At 34.4% G+C, this 16,876-nt stretch overlaps 1 protein-coding gene and 2 pseudogenes across 1 annotated transcript; 2 read left to right on the top strand and 1 right to left on the bottom strand.

Moving 5' to 3' along the window:
• The first annotated feature begins 7,218 nt into the window (after positions 1-7,218).
• On the top strand, positions 7,219-8,180 carry LOC148788263 (uncharacterized; annotated as a pseudogene).
• A 3,002-nt stretch (positions 8,181-11,182) lies between these two features.
• Positions 11,183-13,180, bottom strand: LOC148788264 (serine/threonine-protein phosphatase 7 long form homolog). The gene is made up of 5 exons (XM_088879654.1): positions 13,116-13,180; positions 12,416-12,968; positions 12,126-12,332; positions 11,602-12,045; positions 11,183-11,518 (listed from the first exon to the last, which is right to left on the bottom strand). Exons 1-5 carry the CDS (start codon positions 13,178-13,180, stop codon positions 11,183-11,185), a joined length of 1,605 nt encoding a protein of 534 aa, XP_088735780.1.
• Positions 13,181-15,026: 1,846 nt separating this feature from the next.
• LOC148788265 (uncharacterized) lies at positions 15,027-16,802 on the top strand (annotated as a pseudogene).
• Positions 16,803-16,876: the final 74 nt, after the last annotated feature.

A 16,876-nucleotide genomic window follows, 5' to 3' on the forward strand; every position in this document is an offset into this window, starting at 1 on the left:
TCAGAGCTCGCGAAACCCTTTTTATGTGCCTGGAGATGGTCTCGAAAGAGTGCTGGAACCGCTCATAGCTCGTTCTCTGGCACTCGCTTAAACCAACGGTTTGTAAGAAACTGGCCACTGATTCCATGACAGAGACACGCGTCCGTTGCGAGTCTATTAAAACACCTCTCCCTTTTAGGAACAGGCATAAAGTCTGGAATGTTTCTTTGTTCATACGTAACATATTGTAGATTCGATCGGGGTGCCCGGATAGAAGCTCGCTCATCCAATCAGAGCCTTGCAAAATTGAATTATGTTGTGATTGTTTCGTCTTCAAAATTGAAGTGCTTAACAATTGATGGATTAACCTGAAGTTGTTTTTCTCATCCGAGGACATATCAGAAGAACTATTAGAACGATTGTTGCTGCTTGATTCATCCATCTATCTTTTTCTGCTCAAATTGCTTGGTGATATATTTGTAATGCAAATATGCATTAATCACAAGCCAGAGTACTCTTTTATACTTGGCCAATTGTGTATCAACCCCCATTATTTGACAAGAAAGAGGGTTGGTGACAAAATGACAAGGAAGAGGGTTGGTCACAAAGTAAATTTGAAAGGACGGGGGTTTGGTGAGAAAGTAATAATATGACGTAATTACATTTATTGTAAGAAAATGAGGTGAGTAAAATGAATAATTAATTGAACTGTTTTTAATATAATAATTGTAAAGCAAAATTGTCATTCTCGTTAAATTAAAAGCAAACGAGGTGTGTAAAATGAATAATTAATTATATTTTTGTTTATATATAGGATTTCTGGTCAACATTGTCAAGACTCACTACTTCATTATTCTAGATTGTTTTAGTAATAATATTTTCAAAAATTACTTGGACAATTTTATTTGGAAAGATTTTAAAATCATTCTGAATTATAGTTTATTGGCTAGTAATAATATGTTTTAATTTTCTTATATAAAATTATTTTTGAAAAAATTAAATTCAAACTCATCTATTCAATTATAGTCAAATTTTGAAAAGTTGTGAGTAAAAGGCTTCTAACTAATCTGATGTATGAGCAGGGAAAAAGAACTTGAATTTGAATTTTTGATAAACACAAAATGCTGGAAAAGAAATTATGGTAAATTTTTTTTTAGCCAGCTAAATATATTTAATATTAATTTTAGTTCAATAAATATACCTATTTTTTTTTAAATCATGCAGCTTACAAAATTAATGACGTGAGTAAAATGATGTTACCATGAACAACATACATGTATTATTTAAATAAATTAAAAAAAAACAACTACAACTAACATCATGCAAGTACATAAAAAAATTGTCTTCAGATTCATGCAGCCCATATAAAAATAAAAAAAATTGTTCACTTTCCCAATCTTTCAACCCAAGCACGTTTGTCCTCATCACTCATCAGAAGAAACATTTAACGCCTCACCTTCAACACAAACTGATCTTGCGCTGCAAAGAATAAATCCCGCGGTAGTCCCTCCATTTTACACAGCGCAGCCATGCACTCTTCAATATCATCGTTGGAAATTTTTGCCAACTTTCGAGTTTTGGCTTTACTGCAAGCGGTTATGGCATCAATGCAGGCATCAATTCGCTTCAACCAATCACTTTGCCCCCCTTTTCGCTGCACGCCTCTTGTTGCTGTTGGAATTTTCTCGGGCCCGGATGAGAGTGGATTACCACTATCCATTGCAGGATAGCTTACATCAACTTCATCATTGTCATTGTTGGAGACTGGAGGCATGGCAGAGGAACGGGCATTACTGCCGGTGGCCACAGAAGATGAGAACATCTCAGTACATAAATCGAAATGAGGAAGACCCTTCTTTTTCAAGCCAGACTCTCTCGGATTAACCTGCATAATCAGTCACACTTAATTGACGTATGACAAGAAATGATGAATATATGTAACAAAATAACATGAGAAATGTAATACAATTACCGCGATCCATTCAACCCAACGATCCTCAGAGGCAGTCACGGTGCACGTTGTCGGGTCCCAACCAAAACCAGTCCGTTTGTACACCAAATCGTAAAACTTACGCCAAAGCATTCGAAGCCTGTTTCCTTACCTTTAAGCTGCCCAACTGTGTATTGTGTTTTATTACATTGGGACAATTCAATCCCGATCTCACGCCAAATTTGCTGACTAAATGTTGATGAGATGAGGTGTCCTTTCTTGTAATGCTCATACATCAATTCAATGAGCAAAGACACCTGTGGCATATCCCACCAAGCATCGTCAGCCCGTGACTTTGGCTCCGAAGACGTATTACATGCCTCCTTCCCCTTTCGACTCATCTACCATGTTAAAGTCACAACGTATGTCACTAAAATATCAAAAGTATTAATCATAACTCATAACTTCATATTTGTAAGTATAAACAATCTGTGAGAACTCATTGTAATTTATTGTAATTATTCATTATTATAAATATTTATAATTATTTATTTATTATTGGTAGTAAGTACACGATCTAATTATTATTGTTATTATTTCATTAGCATATAACATATGTATCTTTAATTTTATTTAGCTTTAATGAGTTAATTTTGATGTTTACTATATGTTGAGACGAGAATGATTCTATAAAACTGTGGAATTCTTATTCAAACACATCAAGTTAAGAGACAACATGATAATCGTGACTTTAGGTTCAGATACATTTTTTTTTAGAATAATTACACCGTTGTTTTCAAAAATTAAATCTAATTACACATAAAATTCATATAATTTGAGAATATATATTACGCCTAGTCTGGCCTGACAATTACATGATTGATTATCAAATAATTGATTATGAAAGAACTGATTCAGAACAATTTATTTTAGCAAAAGTGATGAAGGTGTTTGGATTCAAATTTTATAATTGATTATAAAACTGTAAATTGTAAGCTAAATTCCAAAACTAACATCCTTCTTATGTCAAGAATTCCACCAAGTATTGAATTAAAACATAAGTTAGAGAAGTATTAAAAATCAATGAAGTCAATGATTTTCATGAAAATAAAATTATAGTTAAGATGCTAGTTACTAGAGCTTCTTTAAGTGATGAGCAGGTCGAAAATGTCTATTTGAGAGAACAATAACTGTTATCAAAATGTAATTTTGGTATAATTTAATTCAAAAAATAATCACGAAAAAGGGGCGAAATGGTATAAAAAATTGCATTTATTTACAAAAAAAAAAAAAAAATACAAGTCTACTTAATCGCAGGGCCAAACAGTCTGCTACTTAGATCAAGTTTGGGCTTCAGCTTCTTCACTACTTGCAGTGAATATGAAGTCCTATCAGTGTGATTATAGATGGGATCAATTAACTTCAGAGTCATAGTTTGTGTTTCCTACACTCAAGAAAACAAGAGAAACAGACGGACCTCGGTATAGAGCTCACCTTATTTCGAGTGCTGCGCTTTCTCTTCCGGCAACTGACTTCATTGTTCGAACCACACCGACTCGACGGTCGTAAAAAAAAGGATAGATCTGTGGGTGAATTTTAGGTGAAGAGGAAGGAGGAGGAGAGCTAGTTTTGTTTGAGAATTCCATTGAAAGGAATGGTTGAGAGAGAAAAGCAATTCTAATTGATGGGAAAGAAGCAAATAGTGGCTGACAAGAAAAGACATCTATGACAAGCCTATTTGACCTATTAAAATTTGAAATTGAGAATTGAATTGGGAATGCATTCTCACTAAAAATGGCACAAAACAAACAAATTCCCACCTTCTCAAACAGTGAAAAGTGGAAAAAATCCCATTGAAAACACAACCAAACGGGCCCCTAGTTTCCAAATCCTCTAGTTCCATTATAGATAACCACTTACCATAACTTATGCATAACATGTATAGAAATCAACAAGTTTTGACCAAGTGGGAAGCTTTCTTAGAGCCCCACTCGGCCACCTCACTCTCTATTGGTCAAACAGGACGACTAGGGTTTCTCTAATTGGATTAGATTTGATTTAATTAAATTTGAGTCCCACCAAGGTCCAATGAATCTAAAATTAATCCAATTAATATTAATTCAATAGAAGTACAATTATTTAATCCAATTAAATAATTCTGAAGTCCATCTCCTAATTACTTAGTCCAAGCCCTATTTAAATTAATTCAATAAATGTACAAGGCTATTCAAAAAATTGATAGGGAACAAGTTCTGTCACAGTATCCACCATCCTCATTGCATACTTCGACTACACAAGACAAGGCTTATAATGACCATATCAAAGATACGGTCACCTTTTCCAGATTTAAGATACAACCATCATATGCATGCGACTGCTATGAATCCTCAAATCCGAGGACTAATCCCGTGCTATTAGATGCAAGAAATTTCGATCATACCAACCAAACCTCCAACACTTGTATATGACAACTCCATGCAAGTCAATTTAGTAAGTTGACAACCTTATCAACTAACCCACTATAATTATATAGAGAACCTACGTTATCGTCGCTAAAACACAACACTCATCCAAACTGCAATACTTAGTGCACGTCTTTATAGGACTCTCAATGTCAGTCTCGATATCCTCGACTTGGAACATTTCAGACCAACCCTCAGAAGTTAGTGCAATCTAATGCGCATCTCAACTAGCTTCCTGATCACCTATTTTGACATATGTTGTTGCCAATCACATATAAACAATCTCCCGTCTGCCCGAAAAAGTACATCTTAGTGGGAAATTAACAACAAAGTCTCAACTGGCAGCCTAATGTTATCTCGGCATGCCCCACTAACCGTCCACTTTGGGCCTATTGACCGCTTAGCAGGAACTTCTTGAACAAATCCATAAAATTCAATCGCACAATCATATAGAAAATAAATCATTAAAGACCACATGCATATTGAATATTATGACGAATTGAACAATATCAAAGTAAATGTGACCTCTTGGATGTTCATATGAAATCTAGACATGGCTCCCAATAGAAGTTCATAACGTTAACCAGAATTTCACATGATCAACATAATAATCATGTTGTAGCATTTAGCTCCATACAGTTCCAAAGGCCCAGTCAAAACCTAAGTAAAAAACCAAATATTATATCCACTTTCACTTATCAACTAAAGAATTTCAAAATAATATTTTGCTCAAGTTCATCGCAAGAAGACCACTTTTGATACTTATATACTCATGCACGATATACATAATTTAGATTAAACCGAATGCACGTGGATGATAAAAGGGACCCATTTGATTGGGTTATTTCACCGTCTTAAAATTCATTGTTGTTTTCACGCTTTTGCCACGTTCTTGAACCGGTCCACTTTATTTCATATTCATGATATCCAATACAAATAGTAAAAGACACAATTATAAGTAAAAAATACACATTTGATAATAAAATAAAAAATAAATATTAAACTCGTACATCCAATGTACAATTAATTTTTTCTTGAAAAACATTTAGTCCAAGGCAAATTTTAATTTTGAAAGAATTAAATTTAATAAAATTAAAACAATCAAAAATTAATAGTTTCATAAATATGCAGAAGTCTGAAAATATGGTTGCTTGTATAGCGCCACAACAGAGCACACACGCCAGTAGGCGTGCTGCCCAGCTGTCAATGTCTTAAACCAATTTTTTATCTTTTTTTGGCATAAAAAACTGAAATAATGTAAAAAATTTTAGAAGATCCAATATTAAAATTCCTTAATGTCCATAATTAATAAACAAATTAAACCATGTATTTCAGACATACTATTATGCAATTAAATAAAGCACATGCTTTTCAAAAGCCGTAAATCACGTATTATATGTGCCCAACACATAACACATGTAAAATCTACAGCCACAACACTAAACCAAACTCTGATACCTCTTTATTTGGTTGTGTTTTTAATGGGATTTTTTTCACTTTTCACTATTTGGATAGTTGGGATTTTGTTTGGTCAAGCCATTTTCATTGAGAATGCATTCCTATTTTAATTCTCAAATTTTTTTAAACTATAGATCACATGGTTTGTCATACTTGTCTTATCTTGTCAACATGTCTTTTCTTGTTTCAAATCAATTAAAATTATTTCAAATGGCAAGACTCACTTTGATTATTCTATAATTTCACATATTCAATCAATTTGGTCATCTGTCACATCAAAAATACATATACCTATATTCAACATTCTCATACCTATATACCTACATTTGGAAACAACTAATCTAAATATATTCTCAATTTTCGCACAAAAATCAATAAAGCATTTCTACCCATTTTCAAATGTTGGAAACTGAAAATGAAAATAGAAACACAACCAAACGGGTAAGTCTCCTGAGCCTGCTGTTGGACTGATGTATGGGCTGCAAATAGGACGGTTCATTCATGGTCTTATCAATGCACATTTAAAATTTATTTGTTGTTTACTAATATTTATTTTACTTTTATTCAATTAATTAATATAGAACAAAATAAAAAAGTTGGAATAAATGTATTTTTTGTCCTCAAATATAGCCACTAATGTAATTTTTGGTCCTTATACAATTTAAGATTGCAAGTTTGGTCCTCAAACTTTAACTTTTTTTGCACCTTTGGTCCTTTCATTAATTTTTTCATTAAACTTAATGAAGATTTCATTTAAGTGGAAAAAATTATTATTTTCCTCCAATTTTGTGCTGCTTTTTAAGTTGTAATTCAATGAACACATTTTTTCTATTTTCTTCAGATTTCAAAAGAGAATAAATAAAAAATAAAATAAAATAAATTGAAGTAACAAATTTTTCATAAATTTTAGAAAACTTGTTGTTTATTTATTTTATTTTTTTTTTGGTTTATTCTCTTTTGAAAGTTGAAGAAAAATAGAAAAAATGCATGCATTGGATTACAACTTGAAAAAAATATCATAAAATAGGAAGAAAATAACAATTTTTTCCACTTCAAATAAAATTTTCGTTAAGTTTAACGAAAAAGTTAATAGAAAGACCAATAGTATCCAAAAAATTAAAGTTTGAGGATTAAAATCACATCCTTAAATTATTTGATAATCAAATTCACATTAGTAATTATATTTGAGGACCAAAAAGTTACACACAATCATCGAAATTGAATTTATTTCGATACGATGTTCTATCAAGAAGTACCGATTTTGCTCACAAAATCACAAAACAAATCCCTTTCCATTTCAAAATTTCTACAAACCTTGGTCCCAAGTTCGCTCCCTCTCTGTCCACCAATATTTAGGCACAAGCAACTAAATTTGACCTCAAAGCTCTAATGTCATCGCCACTCCAAAACAATGACGCGGTAGACCTCCAAGAAGCTGCAGAAGAGGAAGAGGTGATAAAGCTAGAAGAAGAAGTAAAGCAAATGGCTCAAAAAGTACTGGAGTACCGGACCACTCTGCCGGTTCGACTTACCTCCACTCTCTCCTCTCATCTCGCCTTACAAAGACCCATTTTACCCACCCATTTGATCAATGAAGTGGCCGAACTGGAAACCAGAATGCCTCCTGGGTCGGATTCAGAAGCTGGTGTCAGCCTAGGTTCTTACTGAACAAATGGCCTATTTTTTTTTTCCTCACATAATTGAAACAATATGTTTTTACCCTATGAGATGTGGGATTTTTACGTGTGGAAATTAAGAAATAAATGGAGAAATTATGTTTCTTTTGTTGCATTGTCCAAATGCCTTGAATTTGAGTGCAAATCTTATGTTTTGTGTAGTATAATTTCTACTTGTTTACCTTAATTTTAAGGATTTTTTTTTTGTCTATCTTGCACTTCAACTGGCACCTGTCTTTGAAGGTTTCCCTTAGAAACCAAGTAGGAAACTCTACGTAAATTTCTATTTTGTCCATGTTTTTTGTGATGTATCTCCTTTTCTTTATTGAAGGTTTCATTTTATGTATGTTGTGTTGTCTTTTTTAATCTTAATTCATCCCAAATAAATATTTTGATCTGCTTCATTTAATTATTGGCTTTCTCTCTTCTCATCAACTTCTCTATACTTTAGAGTTGAAGTTGTCTCTTGCTTATGTAGGCCCGGCGAGGAAGAACATGGGCTTGTCAGCAACAGACGGTCCAGAGGAAGCTGAGAAAATACGACTCCTCAAATAGAAGATTTCAAGTAATGCTTCTGCACTACCTGTTACCTTGAATAGGATGAAAGAATATATGGGTAGGATTCATAAGTTAGAGTCGTCCAGTGGAATTATCTATCCTGCTTTTAAAAGATAGCGAAACAGTTGATTGAGTTTGCGATTGGTTTTTATTTGACTACATCTTTTATTATGCTCGTGCTCGTCTGCCCAACCAATGTATGATTATCTCTAAGCTAGATGAAGTAGATGATTGACCATCGTAACACTCCCAAAATTGGATGTATGAATCATGCTTGTTTATAGTTAGCTATAGAAATTAATTTAATATGCAACACAGATGGTCTGATGATGCTTTTTAGCTTTAGGGTTCGTTTGGTTCAAATGAGAGGAAAAGGAAAGTGAAAGGGTGAGGAGGAGAGAAAGAATAAGGGTTTTCCTTCAAATTGAATGGTATGATTAGAAGGGGAGTAAATCTTAAATACTTCCCTTTGTTTGGTACGAGGAAAATAGATTCAGAAGAAAAAACTAATTTTTATAATTTTACTGAATAACGCTTCTCTTCATTTTGTAATAGAAAATAAATAAACTAATATTATACTAATATAATTTTAGTACATAAAAAATTTATAGACCTTATTAATGAAAATATTTATCAAATAAGCAATAATATTTTTTATTAATAACAATATTTATCAAAATGAGTATTGTTAATTTATTCTAAACTGTTTAATTTAAACATAATAAAAATTACTAACAATATTTTCGTCTAACATCAAAACTTTTGTTGGTAAAAAAAAAAAACTTTATATATCATCTCCAGATACGTTGAAGAAGGCGATGCAAAGAAGGCACGCATATCCAGCGATTTTGTTATCTTTTCTTTGGCAATTATGTTAAGTATAATCAGCAGAAAGGAGAAAAAAATTTGAGAAAAATTATATATATAGATATATATGGGTAATACAGTAAATAAAAATAAAAACTGTACTTTTTAATCTTTTTGGTCTTATACTTTCACTTTTTCGCCCAATTTCTGACGGAAACAAAATTGAACTTTGGAGAGGTTTCATATACATCGAGTTTTACTTCACTATCATATTTTCCTCCTAATAAAACATCACACTATTACAAGGAGGCATGGTTTGTTGAGAAAACTGAAATGTTCTTGATCCAATTATCTTAGATATCTCTGCATGCTCTTCAGCTCTTGTAAGCTATATCTGGCAATGGGGGCAAATTGCAATATGGATGAAACTAGAATATGTTAAAAGAATAGGTGTATAAAAAGATAAAAAAAAAATAAAAGTTTAAATGAAAATAAAATTAAGTACCATACTAAGTAGAATCGTATATATAAATATTAAATAAAATATGTACCTATAGGAAAAAAAACAACACAGATGAAAAATATAAAATAGAACAAAAAATATTAAATTATAAAATAAAAATTTAATGGACAAAATTATAATATATATAAAAAAAGGTTTTTAAAAAATACAAAAGAATAAATATTTAAACAAAAATAAAACTAATTCTTAATTTGAGTAGAATTCGACAAATAATTCTTACATAAAATATGTACAAGTTTTGGGTAAACCCTAAATTGTAAATTAGCATTGCTCTAAGACATTTGGTGGCGTATGTGGTTGACTCGGGCCTTCCATGTTGGTTGAGAGGTACACTTGATGAACCAGGTTTTTTCATATTATTTTTCATATATGTCATCACTTAATTGGTATAAAAACAAGTTTTTTGCATATATATAAATATATGTCTGTATGTGACATAAAAAATGTAATGAAATTTCACAAAGTATCTCATCACTTCCACAATGAATTGAATAAACCTGTGGTGAATTCTAAAAATATTCATACACTACATAATGCAATAAGTGTCAACCATCGTATTGGTGACAACGTTCAATATTTGTGTTGACTGGTAGCGCTTATCTATTTTATTTGATTTTAGAACATTTTGCATATTTATAGATTTTAGGAGTGAACAAAAATAGGGAGAAAAATATATTATTTGCAAATATGTTGTTGTTACAATTTTGTTAATAATACATATAAGACTAACAATATTTATAATTTCAAATAATTATTTGTTTATGATTGTCGTTATACATTAAAATTCTAACTCCAAATAATACTATCATGTTATAGACGTATTTCTGTCATCTCTCTTGTCAACTTCCACGTCACTCTCTCTCTCTCTCTCTTCAAAATTTTTTCATTATATTTTTATTTATCTAATTAATATACTTTTTAAATAATAATTAATTTTTAAAATTTAAATTAATAGCGCACACACATTTGAGCATGCCGTATATATATTAATTATTTTATAGTTCTATTTGTCAATCAATTAAAATATTATTCAAATTGACAGATTGATTATGAACACAAACTATTTATAAAAATTAACAATAAATTTTGGATAAACCCTAAATTTACAAATGGTTTCAAGACTTTTGATGAAATTAATATAGAGAGTTTGGAGTTAATTATTTTTTTATTATAAAAAAAAATTATTTTATCATAATTATTTTTAAATATATAACAAAAACATGACGAGTCGCGATTTGAGTCATTAAATATTAGCCAAAAAATGCAAAATTTCCCAAGTCGGGATTTTGTTTCCCGACTTGGGAAATTCTGCTTTTTTTTTTCGTTTAAATTATTATTATATAATTTAATTTATATATAATTAATTTTAACAATATACTAAAATCCAAAATTAATAAAATTAACATTGCATTAACTTAAAAAATTACAATTAAGGGTACAAATGTAATAGTTATTTATTTTGTACAATTGTAAAAAATTACATTAAATTATACAATTACAAATATAAAAAATGTCCACCCGTTCCACAATGTCGTCTGTGGCGTTGACGTCGAGGTCTTCTAATTTCCTCGTCCACATTTTGAACTGGCTCATTTTGCGCCTCATTTTCTTCACCAACAAACCGACTTAATGAAGGTGAACTTGACTCCACATTGTCACGATATGCACCAAATGATGGAAATGGAATTGGTGAAATATTATATCCTTGTGTATATGGTTGATTAAAACCAAGACCAAGGTCAAGAGAAAAATCTTGTGTTTGATTTGACATATATGGAGTCGATAAAAATCAATCACCTTGAGATGGTTGAGGCATATAATAATCTTGAGGCGGTTGAGGTACATAATAATCTTGAGGTGGATATACTATAGAAGGACCAGCTATATCCACCCCAAAATCATGACGTTCAACTGAACCAGTTGACATTCGGCTAGAACTTCTTCTTTGCCTGTGGGATGTTGTGGGAGCATCATCGGATGGAGAAGCAATTTGTTGTGGCTGTTGGGTTATAGCCTCCTTGATAATATGTAACCCATGTTCAAATCTATCCACCAATTGACTATATCCTTCGATATTTGGTGGTCTAGATCGACATAAAGTTTCAAGGGCATTCACCTCATTTGCCTGAAAAGTGTAGAAAAATAATTAGCCTTGTGTTGTTAAAAATATATATAAAATAAAACATATAATATTATATAATAACGTACCACAACTTGCAACATAGGTGCTTCTCCAGGTTGGTACCCGCTTTCCACACGTCTATCAGTAGATGACGACACGAAATTTCTTGTTATGTTGTAGTACCACTCCCAATAACCTCGTTCTGTTTCCCTTCTATTAGAAATGAGTGGCCTATGTACAACCGTGTCGTATCGTCTTTGCCATCTATTGATGTATTGTATGTGTTGCAGAGACCAATCTGCGCCCGCGTGATTTTTACGGGAAATCTGATGGAGGCTCATATCACGAGTATCCGTCGATTCTGGTACATTCTGCCTCATCCCGAATTGGCGAACAACTCGTTCGGGACGATGCATTTCAACTATTGCGTAGAATATCAACGGAACGGATGACCTCCACAACTGGGGGTTCAATTCATCGGCGTAAGCCATAATGACATCCGAGTCCATGTCATACGGCTGCCATATGAACTGTAATAAAAACAAAGATGTAAATTAATATGAATTTAATTCACGGTATAAATATACGGATAATATTAAAATTTAGTTACCTGATCCGCCTGCATCTCATCCAAAATTTCTCGTATGACTCGTACAGTTCCCCGAACTGTAGTGGTGAAAGTGTGCTGACAATTCCAAGTAGCACCATATGGTGCTGCTGGGAGCCAGCGATTGTTGTCCATTTGCACTTGGCCCATAAATAGCCGTTGGGCACCAAGTCCAGGACAAAGTGGCGTAATCCGTGACCACGCCCAAATCTACACGAACAATACAAATATGTGTTATTAATGAATATCAATAGCAAAAAAAAAATGTGTAAGACTTTTTAAGTCAATTTTACCTGTAGCAATTGCAGCGCTCCACCAATTGCCGCTTTGCCTTTTGTGCTGGCATTGCACAATTCGCGATATAAAAATGCCAGCACAGCACTCCCCCAACTATAGTTCCTCGCGGTTTCTATATCTTCTAATTTTGAAGGATATAATAATGAGACATAGTTACCTGAGGAATCTGGGCACATCAATCCCCCAAATAAAAGTAATGCAACGGCACGTGCGTACTGGACGACGACAGCCTGGGGAGGATTATAAGTAATTTCGACCGCCGCCAAATGAGATGTAATTGCCGATGTCTGTAATCTCGAGCCCTTCAACACATTTGCATCCGGGCTAAAGCCTATGTAAGTAAGGCAATATTCTTGCCATTGTTGTGTTGTGCGGTCGAAATCAATTCCAGTCACCGGCTCGCCGTCTATTGGGAGTGCCCAAATTATTTGTACATCTTGTAGGGTAATTGTGGCTTCCCCTACACGAAAATGAAAAGTGTGCGTCTCCGATCGCCACCTCTTCACTAATGCAGTGATGAGGTGTTGATTTAATTGAAGGCGTCCGCACCTTTAAACTCCATAAAATCCTATTTGGTGTAGGATTTCTTGTACACGCTCGGACATATTATTTTGGTTAAAGTAGCTCCAAAAGGTACCATCCGCACGCCGTGAAATGAGTACGGCGTCTAGGTCACCATCTGGAATATCGTCAGACCTATGTTGGGCTTGTTGAGATAATACAGTACTATCACGAGGACCGTAGACTGATCGTCTATCCATTTGTGTGAAAAAAAAATTGAAGACAAACTCACGGTATAAGATGAAGGTGGGTGAAAATTTTTGCTGGTGGATGAAGTGAGTTTCCACCCACCTTCATCCGTCCAATTTATAATGGTGGATGAGGGTGGGGGAAAATTTTTATTTTAAAAAATTAAAATAAATTAAAAAAAAATTTTTAAAAAATTTAGCGGCCAGCCTTAATCAATGGCTGGCAGCGCCAGCCTTAATGAGGGCTGGCCGCTGCCAGCCCTCCATTAAAGGGGGCTGGCCCGCGCGGCCAGCCCCCTTTAATATATATATATATATTATATATACATATAATATATTTATATGTATAATATATTATTATATATTATATATTATAATATATTTATATATCACGGTGATGGGATAGATGGCTGGTATGTACCAGCCTTTATTAAAGGCTGGTACGTTGGCCAGCCTTTAATAAAGGCCGGTAGGCGACCTACCATAATAAATGTCGAGCCTATAAATATGCGTGATCAGCTTGTTTTCGTCATATTGTTTCAAGCAGCATAATCCCTCGTTCATCCCATATCAAATACGAAGAGTAATTTTACGTAGAAACTTGCAAAAAAAAATATCAACTTCATCTTCTCGCATTGAGATTTTTTTGTATTTTGGTGGTGAATTATCGAGTGATGGATGGTCTGTTACATATGATCAGACGCCCATTGCAGCAATGAGGATCCCCCGTTCATCCAGTTATGATCAATTTTTGTCAAAAATCTACAAAAAAATTGGTGTTGATAGCTCCCGATTTTCATTGAATGTTTCTGCAAAACATTCGTGCCAATACCTAGGGCGAATTAAGGAAACACTGATACCAATAAAGGATGACGATACATTGTCATTCTTTACTGATCCTACAGCTGGGTTTCCACTAATGGAAATATTCGTCGAAACGGTGGAAATCGAGCACGACGATGCTCCACAAATTGGCCGAGGTTGGGGAGCTTTCGATTCCCGGCAGTTGGTGGATGACAACTCACAAATGAGTCAACCGTGGGGGGAATACATGGCGATGTTATCGAGCCAAGGATTTCCGTCATCCTCCAACTACGAAAATTTCACAGGTACCTATAACTCTAATTTCGATGCAGGTACTTCTAACCGCGATTTTGGTGCAGGCACATCAAATTATGATACAGATTGTTATACTCCGAATGTGGTGTCTGTCACACAAGGGCTCGATAATATTGAACTTAATTACACAGAGCCCACCCACTCACATACTCCATCCACCTCCCATTTTATACTAACTTCTGCACAACACATTGCCGAGCCAAAAGACCCTATTGCGGACAGCCTGGCTAATGAATCAGATGCAGCTTCCGAACCGGATGAAGTGGATTATCCAATTCCACCTGAGGATGGAATAGAAGATGTTGACATAAATGTTGTCGCCGAAAATGTTGCACAAGGTACGTCAACATCCTCTCAGCCGGTTACGCCACAACGAACTTCTCAGGAAACATTTTACCGCTCCATACCATTTTTTGAACAAACATTCCCGGAGGTACCAGTGGATTCCATTGATGTACCGAACTTAAGGTATGCAAAATTTTATGACAAAAACGAAGGCAGACTTGATGTGGGAATGCTTTTCAAAAATAAAGAAGCTTTAATCGAGGCGGTGAAAGATCACTCAATACGATATGCCCGACGCGAGTATTGGGTACCTGAGAGTTCAAAGACCAAGTGGAAAGTATTGTGTAGGCATACCACCGAAGGTATATATATATATATATATATTTGTCGTATATGTCTAAGCATACAAAATTATTCGACTGATTCGTGTTTATTTTTTGCAGCTATGCGGTGTAGATGGGAGCTGCGAGGCATTTACAAACCAAAAATGAGAAGGTGGACAATAACAAAATACGGAGGGGACCATACATGTATATTGAATCAAATGTCCCTCGAACACGATAATTTAAATAGAGTATATGTTGCTTCTTTATTGTTAGGACATGTAAAATGCAACCCGTCGTACGGAATCAAGCATGTCATCCAGACTGTGAAAGACCATACCGGATACGATATAGCATAACAAAAGGCATGGTACAGTTTGAAAATAGCACGTGAGATGGTTTATGGCACATGGGAGAGCTCCGTTCAAAAGCTACCCAAATACTTGGGAGCTCTCCAAAAATATAATCCAGGAACGATTGTTGAATGGCAACATAAAGCCCGCGACACATCAACCGGTGCATATGTGATAGGGTACGTATTCTGGGCGTTCAAGCCGTGCATTGAAGGGTTCCAACACTGTCGCAACCTTATCAGTGTAGATAGGACCCATCTATACACAAAGTACAAGCACAAGATGTTGATTGCTGCTGCCATGGATGGAAATCAACAGGTACTTCCTCTTGCTTTTGCTATTGTCGATGAAGAATCACTTTTATCTTGGAAGTGGTTTCTTAGATAATTGAGCAGACACATTATACGAGGGCGACGGGGTATCTGCCTTATTTCTGACCGCCATGCTGGTGTCACAAGAGCTGTACGTGAATGTCCGGATTTCGTGCCACCTAACGGCGTGCACCGATATTGCTTGCGGCATGTGTGTTCCAATTTCAACAGTAAATACAAAAATGTTGTGTTGAAGGATCTTTGTTGGAGAGCTGGCTCTGAATATCAGATCAGAAAATTCAATCGCACTATGGAGGAGATAAAGAAACAGTCCCTCGAGGCATTTCAGTGGTTAGATAGGATCAACAAGGAAAAATGGACAGCATCACAGGACGGTGGATGGCGATGCGGAATTCTGACGACAAATATGTCGGAATGCATAAATGGAGTATTGAAAGGGGCTCGTCGCCTACCGTTGACAGCAATTGCTGAGATGACGTTTCAGCGAAGTGTCCATTATTTCCGTGAGAGGTTAGCAAGAAGTACTGTAATGTTGACCAACAACCAACTGTGGACGGATTTTGCATATAAGATGTTCACACGTTGGCATCAAAATTCTGTTGAACATACTGTCACCAAATACCATCAGTTCCAACAGTCCGCCTCCGTTGTTACAAGACGTCACGGTGGACATGGAGTCAACACCCATGTTGTCAAAATTGCGAACCGAGAATGTTCTTGCGGCAAATGGACTCAATTTGGTATACCTTGCAGTCACGCTCAAAAGGTTTGCGCTGCATTCATGATTAATGCTGCATCAATGGTGAAGGATTATTACGATATAATGACTTATAAGAATATATATTCTAAGTCATTTGAACCTGTACATTCCGAAGATTATTGGGATGTACCGGGATTTGAGTTGGTCCACGATCCTACTATTCGCATCTCTTCGCGCCCTGGTCGAAATCAAACAACACGTATTCACAACGAGATGGATTGGGCGCAAAGGCGTGCACGACAACAAGCACAACAAAGAAATTCTTCAACACAATCGGATGTGCCAGTACCGGGTAGCCAGGATTAATTGTATATTTTTTGTATTTTTTACAATTGTACAAAAATATACACTTTTACATTTATACATTTAATGTAATTTTTTACAATTGTACAAAATAAATAACTATTACATTTGTACCCTTAATTGTAATTTTTTAAGTTAATGCAATGTTAATTTTATTAATTTTGGATTTTAGTATATTGTTAAAATTAATTATATATAAATTAAATTATATAATAATAATTTAAACGAAAAAA

The sequence above is a fragment of the Sesamum indicum genome, linkage group LG4 (genome assembly GCF_026168435.1).
Source record: "Sesamum indicum cultivar Baizhima isolate 11 linkage group LG4, ASM2616843v1, whole genome shotgun sequence".
Classification (NCBI taxonomy): Eukaryota; Viridiplantae; Streptophyta; class Magnoliopsida; order Lamiales; family Pedaliaceae; genus Sesamum; species Sesamum indicum.